At 42.1% G+C, this 12,556-nt stretch overlaps 1 protein-coding gene across 1 annotated transcript in view; it reads right to left on the bottom strand.

Annotated features, from left to right (window-relative positions):
- ADAMTS2 (ADAM metallopeptidase with thrombospondin type 1 motif 2) overlaps positions 1-12,556 on the bottom strand; it is a 171,592-nt gene that overhangs the window by 23,949 nt on the left and 135,087 nt on the right. The window contains exons 7-11 of the mRNA XM_029962947.1: positions 12,448-12,553; positions 10,663-10,806; positions 8,706-8,838; positions 7,101-7,214; positions 196-341 (exon numbers count right to left, since the gene is read on the bottom strand). Coding sequence (XP_029818807.1) covers positions 196-341; positions 7,101-7,214; positions 8,706-8,838; positions 10,663-10,806; positions 12,448-12,553 — 643 coding nt within the window. The remainder of the gene's footprint in view (positions 1-195; positions 342-7,100; positions 7,215-8,705; positions 8,839-10,662; positions 10,807-12,447; positions 12,554-12,556) is intronic.

Raw genomic sequence — 12,556 nt, forward strand, 5'->3', positions numbered from 1 at the left:
GCATAAAGGACGGATAAACTGAGAAATAAAGATGATTCATGGCTTGCTAAGAGCCAAAAGTAGAACTTCTGATAGGTCAGATTTAACAAGCACCACTCAACACCCTTTACTGCACTGCTGCAGTGGTAATGTAGCAAGGATTCTCACCACTCAGTCACTGCACATCAGGAAGGCACGAGGGGGGTGTGCACTTACTGCGGGTTGTCACACTGCCGTGTCCTGTACTTCACCCCGGTGCCACAGGTGCGAGAACAAGAGCCAAACTTACTCCATGCCCCCCAGTGTCCATCCTGCTTCAGGATGTCTGGTGTGAGCCAGATGCAGTGACCTTTAAAGCAGTGCTGAAAGAGAAAATCAGACGTCAAAACGATTAGACGATTAAATTATGAGAGAAGCTGTGGTACTGCTGATTTAATTTTAGGCACAAACTCTGGGTTTTTTTTCATCTTTCCAGCAGAAAGTAGGAAGACTCACTGTTAGATCATGCCCATGATCCCAAACTCATTCAGGTTTTATAAACTTCCATGTCCAGTATGCACATATGTGTGTGGCAGGATTCAAGCTTACCAATTGCATTAAACTGCTCTTAGTGTTACATTCCCTCATCACCTGCCTGCAGTGGGTATTTCAACAGAACTAAATACAGACTCTTTTAAGGGAAATGGCAGAATCCCAAATCTGGGAGGCTAGCAGTAACATTCTGCCTCTGCCATTGCATGCAGCCTCTCCAGGCAGCACCAGCAAGAGCTCTGGCCACGGCACCATCCTGCCCTGCTGCTCCCAACTCCATGTACATATTCCTGCAATAAATGTCATCAGTGAAGTGGCATGAAATTAAAGCCAGCACACATTTTAGACATTAGTGGTATTAAATAAAAAACTCTTGTGGTCTCCCTGGAGATCTCATAGTAAACCTGGGCAAAATATCAGAAGCATTCCTTAGGGAGCAGCCCTGGACAGCCCCAGTGCAGCACAGTCCATCACACCCTACCACACTTTCTTTTACCTGGTTTTTAATACGCTTATTCTACAGTAGTTGAAGCAGAATTTGCTACATTCCCCAAACCTATAAGGTATGTATACATTTTTTTAAGAGCCTTTACAGTTCCAGTACTGATCACTACTGTCTCCCCTGTTAAAGAAACCTGTCAGTGCCTTTCCACCAATTTCTCCGGTCCCTATACAAGGAATTTTTTCTCAGCTGAAGTCAGAGAGAATTCTTCTCAAGGATCACAGGTTCTGGCCCTTTCTAGTACTATTTCTGCTTTCATAAAAGTTTACTGATGAAGTGTGGGTGCTGGAAAATATATTCCAGCCCAAGAAACGACTTTGCATGAGACTGTCGCAGTTTGTCTGCGTTAACAGTTACTGTCAGGATGAGAGCTCTGGCTCAGGAGCACAGATGGCTGCAACAACAAGTGAAATCAGTCACTTACTTTCCTTAACATTCAAATCAACAACAACATTTTACACAGCTTAACAAGCCCTGGAACGCAGGAATTTGGCAGGCTGCACCAGCCAAGCATATGGCTAAATGCAGGCTGCCAGCAAAAACAAAATCAGAAGATATATAACAGGAGAGCATTCTTCAGCATAGAGCGATTAGTGATCTGGAAGGCAAATTTAAAAGTGATGGATAGCCATTAATAATGCTGAATTTAAAGAGAGAATCATTAGTAAAATGGTGACAAGGCACAGCTTACTGATTCGCTAATCTGCTCAGTGACTGGCTCTTTATTCATGCAATTTATTTTGGTGCTGATTTGGTTGGACAAGGAGTAGAAGAGATAGTAGAAATTAGATTTCCACTTTTTTTTTCTTTCCCATATCTTCAGATATTCAAAGTCAAAACCTATGAAATAGATAAGTTACCACAAAGCCAATTACACCAATCCTGCTCCAGAGCTGTAATGGGCAGATTTTTCTTAGCTGTTTGACAGAACAAGAGATAATTCAGCAAAGCATGAAAGAAATGCAAAATGCTAATATGTCCTTTGCTTTTTTTGGTTTTGAAGCTTAGAACTGTACCCTTCAGGGACTGTTTACTTATGGTTTTAGAGAGGTTTGTTTGAACGAACAGTTTGAGTTGTGGGGCCCTGTGAAGCCATGGGACCATTCCGAGATGTGGGGGAAGCTGGCAGAGCATCAGCTTGTCAATACAAATTTCAGCTGGGCTTGGAAGCAGATGTGAAGTGACAGCTCCTGATCTGTGCTTGCTCACATATCCCCTTATCACGGTGTAAGTTCCACAGCAGTCAGAAAATCCATTTCAAGAACCATATCGCCTATGTTCATTATATGATGATCCAGAATCCAGTGCTTGGACTCATGCAGGAGACATTGAGTTTCCCAATCTCTTTTCCCTGTTTTAGCCAAGAATAGCGGGATGTGAGTTTATAACCACCACCAATAAACCCCCTATCTGAGACTGGGACTGGTCCCTGAACTGGAAGGCAAAAGTGGAAAAGTGTTATTGACTTTGCTGCGTAGAGGAAAGAGCAGCACTGGTTTTTACTGGAGAAGTTGGTCAGATGCTGATTGTTGGGAAGCTGAGGCAGAGCTATTAGGAGAGAAGCATTTGTGTAAAATGAGTCATCCCCTGCTCTGCCTTTTTTGTGGATTAAAAGAAAGGAGCCTACAGAAAACAAAATGATTCACAAACAAACCTTACTCTGTGCAGACTCTTGCAAGAAATTGATGAGAAGGTAAACCCAGAGATGGAGAAACCTCCAGTGTAATAAAGGAAGTTAAAGCCAATCCTTCCTACTCCTACTACATTAAATACATAATGAGGTGGAAAACAGCCAATTTCAAGCACTATTCCCTTCATAAACAGGGGGTTTCACTGAAAGAGTGAAGTATATTAAATAAATATTTTTTTTAATTAAAAGAAAAGGTAAATTTAAATCGTTTTCTTAGTGGAAGACAAGATGACTTCTTGCAGTCTCGTCTGTTTTTCTGGCAAACAGGACAGTCCAAAACAAGTGCAATTTCCAGGAGAGGAAGCTTAAATTTCTTGCAGTAAAACATTCCACTGCTGTTTTCAGCAGTTCTTTGAAACAACTGCTGTGGATGCCAAAAAAAGAGCCAGTGTGTTCCTGTGGGCTTAACACATCCGCAGGTCAATTTTCCAAGAAAAGACTTGAAGATCTTGTGTGGGTATCTCTAACTGTTTTATATTGGGCAGCAACAGGCAGTTCTCCTATCTCCTCACTTGACACCCCAGTTATCTGCCAGGTGACCTCTGGTACTGCACCATGGCTGGTGGCCCTCAGCTCTCCCCACTCTCCTGAGATCCTCTGAGGAGAGAGTTACTTATTTATTTGTATTCCCCAACACACGCAGGCTGGCCCACTCTGCTCCATCTGTTGAGAATAATTAGTTGCAAGGGATGAACTGAAAGCTCCAACACTAAGGACTTCTCTGAGCCAGTAAAAGTTTCTTCAGTGGAGAATCAAGTATTCTCCCTGTTTCTGTGGTGACTAACACAGCTCACACTCACCCATCTGTCTCCTGTCTCCAAGAGAAGCTGAGGTCAGCTTCCTCAGCAGGAAATTATCTGGATTGCTTTGAGTACACATTAGTGTTTTCAGAAACCTCTTTTCTTGGTCCATTTTTCTTCTCAATAATACCTATTTATTTCAATATTTAATCATTCCCTTCCTTTCCTGACAGAGTAAAAAAAAAATCATTCCAAGTTTGACTCAGATCATCTCATTAGCACAGTGCAAGCAAAGAGAAGACCTGCTAGGTTTGTGCTGGAACCTTGGCACATGAGCCAAATCCAAGAGCAACATCAGCTTGGTCAGCAGGGTCAGGTACCAGGCTCTTACCTCTCTCCAAGAAAAGGAAAAAAAAGGAGGCTCAGGAGGTGCAAACCTTGGTGTTAATCACTGCAGCAAGCAGATGGATCTCCTTGCATGAATGACTCTGGGTTTGATTTCTACCCTGTGGAGAGCAGTTTGCTACTTCAGCCAGTATAAATGTCTCCCCAGAAGAGTAATATTTTTTAAAAATGGAATAACAAAAACTGATGATATATTACTTAAGGTTGTCTGGATTCAGAAGCCTGAGGCTAATGGTGAAACCGACAGAACTGTATACAAGTAAATAAATTTATCAGCTGAAAGCATATGTTTTCTTTCAATCTACAGAATGCTGGGCAGAGTTAAGCTTTGCACAGTTATGTCTTGTCTGCATGGTTTACTATAGCAATTTATGGAGTGTCTTTGACTCCACATGAAGACTGACTTAACTTTACACACAGGAGTCATTTCATGGAAGTTGATGTGACCGTTGCAAGTTATTGCATCATCAAAGCTTCACAAAATTGACAGAATCTTCCCTTTTGCTATTGAAAACTCAATCTAGTTTAAAAAAATCAAGCTGGGAGCAATATAAAATATCGTTTCCTTTAGGATACTGTCAAAATAGTAGTTTTGTTCTCTGGCTGGGAAGCTCGAAGAGAATATTTGATTTTTTTATCTTTAAGCCCAGCAACTTATTAGTTTACTGACAATTAACATAATGGTTGTCTGATATCTCCATTTGCACAAGGAGAATTATTAAAAAGGTTTTGAAATGGCAGAATCTCACTCTTCTGGCACCTTGTTTCAAATAACCACATGCACAGAAGAGCTTACATACATTTACATATATTTACTTAAGCATAAACACTTATATGTATGCATACCTACACACATATAGACAGCATTAGAAAGTCTAATCTTCCCTTTCTAAGGGTCAGTGCCTGGGTCCAGTTCACAGCCTGGGTGTGCAGAGGCACGACCCTTATCATCCTGCCTGCCAAAAATGTGCTATGGATCTCATGTCTCCCAAGTGGGTGTTCTTGCCCCTTGATCATCAGTTAGGAAGGAGGCAGCTGGACTGGCTTCTCCTCAATAGCATCTGCTAAGTTTGGGAGCAGTTATCAGTTATCTGAACACCACCCTTAGGTGAGAACATCCACCCACCGTGCGCCGTGTTCGTCTCCCCTGCACCACTTTCATTTCTGGCATCGGGTCCCCTCAGCTGCAGCAAAGCCAGGATGTTTCTTTGACACATCAGCAGTGTTGTGATTGGTTTGAGCTTAAAATAGGCCCTGGGAATTAGTGGTATGAAATCATGAAAACTGCAAGTCTCTAAAGCGGGAAACAAATGGATCTTTTGAATCAACATCTTTAATTGCTTATGTTTCTATGCTTTTCTGGGGTTATTCCAAAGAAAATAGTGGATCGAGTTTGAAATTATTTTCCTCTTCCTCATGTGCTGATGAGGTATCGTGGGAGATGTACCTGAAAGGAGGCTGCCCCACTGCAACTGAGTCCCAGCTTTGGGGAATAAATGCATTTTACATCCCTGTACTTTCACATAAGAGCCTCTGGTATTGTCCAAATCGGTGCAGAGAGTGAACAGGGGAAAACAAGGGCAGGGATGAAAGGGAAAGGAACAGATGAAAAAGCATTGATCGGATGTGCTTGTATTAAAAACCCCAACAACTAATAAATACCCTGGTCAGACGTTGGGCTCAGATGCACAAAGTCAGCTGTATAACCTTCATAGCTCACGCTATTTAAAAAAATCAAACATTTAGCTCAGACTGCTGAGCCTTATCTAACAAAATTATTTTCATTTTACAACGTTTTCTCAGGTTCTTCTGGAAGGTGGCAGCAAACTTATTTATCAAAAAAACTGGGACAGCTCCCCTGAGAATAAAACAGTCATAGTCCTATCATCTACTGCAGCTTCAGAATGTGCACATACTCTCTTGCATCTCTGCTGAGCTCAAAAGCCTGGCTGTCTGCACAGCTTACTGAAGCCTTGGATCCCAAGTTCCAGTCCAAAGAAAATTTTTACAGCTGAGTTGCATAATATCCTGACAAACTGTTTATAATGGAAGCACTGACAGATCCTTAACTGTAGGGTTGCAAATTCCCCTTTTTTTCCTCATTTCTGTTCACATACTAATATGAATGAATGGTACGGGGAAGAGGGTGATGCAACAAAATGGATATAACTGTATTTTTCAAGGGGGGCTCATGAATATTTTTAATGCAAAGATCAAGATACACAAAAGGGAATCCAAATAAACTGTCTAAGATTTTGGACAGCAATTTAAAATATATATAATTTTTTACAATAAGAAACAAAGCTGTTACAACAGGAGTAATTTAAAGAAGAGAAAACCAGAAGGGAGTGGTTTATTTAGAGCGTGACTTGCTGGGGGATTAATTTAACATAACGTTTTCATAAAAAAGACATTCCAAACCATAACAGCAGCTGCTAATACGGTTCATTTATCGCATAAATGATGTCATCCATTGGGTTATAAAAAAATCTTTCCAAGTAGCGACATCTTCCTCTCCCCCTCAGTCACTGCATCCAAAGCCCAGGGAAGCCAGATTTTTTTCAGCAGACTTCAAAGGACTTGGAGTTCAGATGCACTGTGAGCACAGCGTGATCTCCACAGAGGATAACTGAGGTTTGGAGCAGGTCCAGCATGGTTGCTGAGTGGTCAGAGCTGTCTGAGCCTTTGCCACATCACACCATCCCCTCCACAGCTCCTCGTGCCTCCCTTGACTATCATCAAACCAGCAAATCCACCTCCACAAATCTGCCCTTCTCCCCTCATAGTCCCTCTTGGCCATCATGTTGGTTCTCCCTAGCTGGCACTCACCTCCCACATCAATCCTTTCCCCCTGGGAAACTACAGTGGCCTTAGCTTGGCTGTCATCTCCAGGACCTCAGTGCTCTCTGCATCCCTGCACTGGGATACAAGTACAACCCCCTGACATCAAAAAAGTCATAGCAGAGTAGAAATTTCCCCATTTTTTTGATTTTACCATGAAGACTTGCCAAGAAGAATTGCCCGAGGAGTGGGTTTGATGGTCACAGACTGACCATGCAGGACACACCAGCCCTCACCCCTGTGTTCTCCCCTCAGCTCCTCACTTGCACTCATGAGATTGCCCCACATCTTAGCAAACTTCAGGTCCTCAAGACAGGTTCTTCTCTTTTTCCTCTTGATTTTAAGAACAGCACCCCCAGCTGCACACAAACACGCATGAGCACACGTGCACACCCGGGGCACCCGCTCTCACCTTTCCTGGAGCACACATGGTCCCGTCCAGCGGAGGCCCTTTCTTTGTTTTGCAGAAATAGGGGTTCTCGGGGTGGCTGCACCACAGTTGCTTGCAGGGATCGAATGTGCGGAACTGAAATGCAAGAAAAATCAGAGTGGATGATGCTCTGAGAGAGTTCCCACTGGAAACTGCAACAGAAGCTGCAGCATGGGGGGGGGGTCCCTTTCCTAGGTGTAAAATGATTAGCACTGGTTCCTGAGGAACAAGGCTATGTCTGTGGATCGAGCATGTTTGAGCTTTCACACAGAATCATCAGTGACTTTGAAGTGACATCCCACCTGCGTGAGATGGAATAAAGTCAGGCAAAAATAGTTTTACACTAGTGACCAAAGGCTGACTGGGCAAGGGGAAAACCGTTTTCCCCGGGCAGTAGGACAAACACAGCCTTTTCTTACAGCTTCTCTGGATGGTGCTGCTTCACTTGGCAAACAAAGCAAAAAATCCTTGAGCACCCATGGCAGACGGAAACGAGCTGCTCTGACTGAAGTTCGGGTGTTGTAATTACCTTCTTAGGAGGATGGAAATTTGAGATCAGAACCCTGATCTTATGAATGAATCAGCATTTTATCTACAATGCAAAGGCTTCTATAGGAGAGCAGGAGAATCACCCACCACAAAACATAATAAAACATTATGTCTGGATATGCTTTTGGCTATTCTGAACAAAGACGACTAGAACGCCTCCATTGCCCAGGCTCTGGAGAATGGGTGTAAGAAAAGATTCTCTTTGGCTGGGACTTTCTTCTAAGCCAGCAGCAGTGGGAATTGTGTCAAGAGACAATACTAGAGCTCATGCTCTCTGAAAGTTCTCATCCATTATCTAGAGAGACTGCTCGGCACACATATTCCTGCAGATGGGAATGAAAGCTGAAACATTATGTGTCAGCAGCTGCCACACCAGTTGAAAACATCTCTTTTCATTTAGTGTTTTGCCCTATTTGAGGCCCTGGAGGTGGGAGGCACAGCTCAGCTGCAGAAGACTGTTTTCTAAGGCCGATCCACTGAGAATTGCACTAATCTTGCCTTGCTTTAAATTTAGACTTTGCCTCTTGTTTTCCTCATATACAAGAGCCAACCATGTCATCAAGAGCCCTTGCAAGTTGCTTTACTTGCTGTCATGCTTATTTTCTCTTGCTAGGTATCAAAATGCATCACACTTTCCATAAGATTGGATCATAAAATCATGCTGCCCTGTGCTAGCACTACAAGATGTGCCAGAAAATCCATCTCCTCCACATCTGGGTGGGAGTTTTGTAGCAAAATAACTAGTTGCCAGCAAGAGGAGGCTCAATAATGCAGCAAGTTTGTTTGCTTGAAGTCTACAGATATTTATGAAACTTTATTTATTATTTATTTCTGTCACTCCAGTTTAAAAAAAAATACAAGATCTATTTAAAATAACTAAAATTTTTTCAACATTCAGTTGTTAATCCCTGCTTACAGCTAAGGGGACACAACATCTTTCCTTGTGGGCTTCACTACTCTGTCCCTATTAAGGACATTTCAGAGACACTTAGAACCCTCCTGGATGAGAAACAGCAGAAGCCAAAGTTAAGTACTCACAGCTGTGCACATCATGTAGCCCAAACCAAAATCAAACCGGCACTGCTCATTCATGGAGTAGTGAATTCCTGGCAGCTGTGGAAGGGAAGGCCAGTCATGTTCGAAGGGATCATCACGCAGACAATCATAGGAACTGCAACAGGCAAAAATTACAGTAACAGATGGGGCTGTGAGACTTGCACAGTGTTTGTGGTTTCATTGCCTTTTTGTTCCAAACAAAACAGAGCCTACAATTTCTCAGATGCTGGTTGTGAAGAGCAGCTAATATTGCAATTACACTCACATTCACTTTATCATGTTGTATCCACCTTTAATGGATTCTCTATATATTTTTTTTCTGAAGCCCTTCCTTTGTAATTTCCATTTAGCTTGCAGGTAAATTCCTATCAGTCTCCAGGCTCCTTATGTGAAAGGAATCAAAGGAAGAATCCACATGAGACCAAGAAGAAAAGAAAGTTTAATTAATTTTCCATTTGTGGAATTTCTTGCTGCCTGCAACTGTCTTTCAAGTGAAGTTTCAAAAGCAGAGGCCAGGGTAACCAGCCCAGAGTACCACTAAGCCTGCAGTTTCCCTGTGTCCTTGCTGAGAAGCAGACTAAGTTTTCTTTCTATGTGATGAACGTGGAAGTTTCTCCTCTCCTCCTAAGGAGGGAGGACAGCCTGTAATATATTAGAATTACATGTGACCAAGTCACTTGGGGGACAGAGGACTGGTGCCAGTATCACCAAATGGTTAACACAGTAAAAGCACTGGTTAATTCACAAGACCAACACAGTCCACAGGATCTCTGAAATGTCTCAGAGTTATTTAACAGACATGAGGACACCATACACGAGTCTATCCTGGCAATCATTAAGGTTGCCTTGAAGATACCAATAGCTGAAAGCAGAATTTTGAGGTTAGATTTACTTCAAAGCAAACCATCGTTCTGCTTTGTTATAAGACATTTTAAAAATAGTTGTATTTAAAAGAATGTAAAGCAGCCCTCTAGGCCAGATGATTTTTATTTAATGACCAAAGCTCTGGAGGATCTTGATAATTGAAACAATCACACTTGCCTCACAATATTTTTATTCCTTATTGCCACACCTAAGATATCTAACATAATAAAAATACGGACAAAAATACTGACTCGTGTTTTCTTCTTGTATTTCTCTGCATTTTTCCTACTAATTTTCAGGTTTTGCTGCTTATCCTAGTAGTTTTCCCAGATTTTTCTGTACAACTTACACATAAAAACAAGGGGAAGTTTTTTTTTCTGTAAGGAGCAAAATCATGGTCATAAACAATAGAGCTTTTCAGGGAACTCCGGTACAGGCCTAGTACCTGAAGCATCAGGTCAAAAAGGAAGGCAAGGGGCATGGATAAAGCTGTTTAAATGACTTTTTCATTTAGGGTACTTAAAGGAAAACTAGCAACTGAAGAACTAATTCTAGGACCATGTTCTCTCTTTAGATATCTGTTAAAGCCAAAAAAAAAGCCCTGAGGACTTAAAGGGCAGATTTTTGTCTTTAAGCAGCACTATCTTATTATTGACAGGTATCATAAGCAACAAATGGTCCTTGAAGCCAAATATGGAGACACCATGCTGCTGGGTAGCAAAGGCACTCCTCCAGCCAGAGGTTACAGCAGGGAAGGAGGAAAGGTAGCAATGAGATTCACAATATTGCCTTCTCAACACCCCTGAGAGGACAGTGGATACTCTCTAAATGTCCAGAAAATGAACAGATGTAAACAAAACGCGAACAATTTAAACCAAACCGAAATAAAACTAATTGAAAATTTGTGGTTAGTGGGAAAGAATGTCATTCCTGATAGGGCGTGGAGGGGATTCTGCGTTTGTTTTACTCAACTCCACATGAGTAACTAACAGAAGGGCAAAGCACAAATGCTGGGCGAATTGTTCTGACATGCTTCCTAATTAAAGGGGAGAGGCTACTACTGGCAGCTACTCACTGGAGGTATCTGTTCAGCTCCTGCTGGCTGCAGCGGGACCAGTGGAAGCGGTGGAAGGCAGCCTGCACCAGGGGGGCCATGATGCTGCCCAGGCGCACCTCGTCCCCACATCTGTTCCCTTGGCCGTCGTGCTCCATGCCTAAACTGCCCCGCACAGGAGAGACACAGCACAGTTACATCACAGCTCAGCTCCGAGTGCCCGCGTGCTTCCACCTCCCAAAGGCCACGGGGGTTGATGGCAGCAAGGTGCTGAAGTCCCGTCACTCTTGCCCGCATGAGCAAAGTCATGAGGAGTCAGAGGGTGAGGCTGAAGCTGGAGAGCTAGTCTGGAAGCACTGACCCTTGAGAGTACTTTCATGCCATTAGCCTAATCTATTTTCAAAAAGACTAAAAATGCCTTTTCTGGGCTCCTGTGAACATGGCATTTGTGAGTTACTACAGCTAAATGAATCCACTTCTGAATTATTGAGCCAGTCCACCCTCCAGCAGTACTAATAGAAATTTACTCATGCTCCAATTTGGAGCTATTCAGGAATTCATTTAACTTCTAAAAAAAAAAAATCACACCTTGGCTTAATTCAAAGTATTTTGCAACTGTAGACAAGTCCTTTGCATGGAAAAAAGGAAAGACACCACAATGGAAGCTAGTTCAGACAAGCTGCTGCTATTGCCCAGGAGCAATCCCACATTGTTTAAATGTGAAACAGCCTGGAAAGTGTTGGGTACTTTCTAGAAAATTTCCCCAAGTTACAGATATTTTAAGATTTCTTTTTGTCTTTATTATGAATGTGTTTTCTCCTTTCCTTTTTTAGGATCTTATACTGCATTTTTTATGAGCACTCTTGGACCAACATGGGCAGTATCTGTCCATAGTTAATACAAATTAACAGATTGGGGCTGAATGTGACTTGAGGGATTACAAACATTCTTCAGTGGTATCTCTTTAAAAGCTCCCAGTGTATTCTTTCTAATCCTAATTCAAAAATTCTGGAATCAAATACCATCTGGGTATTAAATCTATGTCCCTGTCTAAATAAGATAGGTTTACAGTGATTTCAATACATTTTGGCACTTTCTTGTTCAAAGCCCTTAATAACTCTGATACAAAAAAGAGAAAGGGCCTGCAGGCTTTCTTAGGGAAGACAGAATAGATTGAAACTGTTCAGAAAAAGCCTTCTGGGAACTGTTGTTCTACCAAGAGAAAATAGGAAATCAGCGGGTGTTCTCTGCAAACAGGGAAGCGAAAACGATCTGGGAGAAACCAAAGCTCTGACAACTGCTGCCCAATCATTGGTTCTAATAACATCAGTAAGTAAAATGATTGCAGATTTTATATGAAATATATAGAACAGTTGTAACCACAGTGCTTGGCACCTCACTCCTATATAGTATTGTTTCCTTTATCAGCAGTAACATATACAGATGATGTGCTTATTTAGTATGGATGGTTTGCAAGAATCATGTGTTCTACTGGCTCAATGAATTCATGTTTCATCATCATGAGTACTTTACATTTCCACCAGGAGACTACAATACATCATTCAACCTACTCTCACAGCAGTCCTGGAAGACATTTTGGCATTAGTTCTTTTTTCCATTTGAAAATCCCAAAATATAAAGCTTACTTAAGATCATAAAGAAAACTTAGTGAGAGCTGAGACCTGAAACTGGAGTTAACCCTGAATATTAGTTCTTTACATCAATGGCATCTTTCCAATGTCACCAGTATTTCTCTATATCAAAGACCTTTAAAGGTACAACACAGATGTCCACAGTTCTACTCACACATGTCCAGTTTCGTGAGCCACCACAAATGCAGATGAAAAACCATCCTCATGGTTGAGAGTGCAGCTTCGGACAGGATGACACATCCCAGTGACTGGAGCGTAGCCTG

Source organism: Manacus vitellinus, unplaced genomic scaffold (genome assembly GCF_001715985.3).
Source record: "Manacus vitellinus isolate BGI_N305 unplaced genomic scaffold, ASM171598v3 scaffold_51_pilon, whole genome shotgun sequence".
Lineage (NCBI taxonomy): Eukaryota > Metazoa > Chordata > Aves > Passeriformes > Pipridae > Manacus > Manacus vitellinus.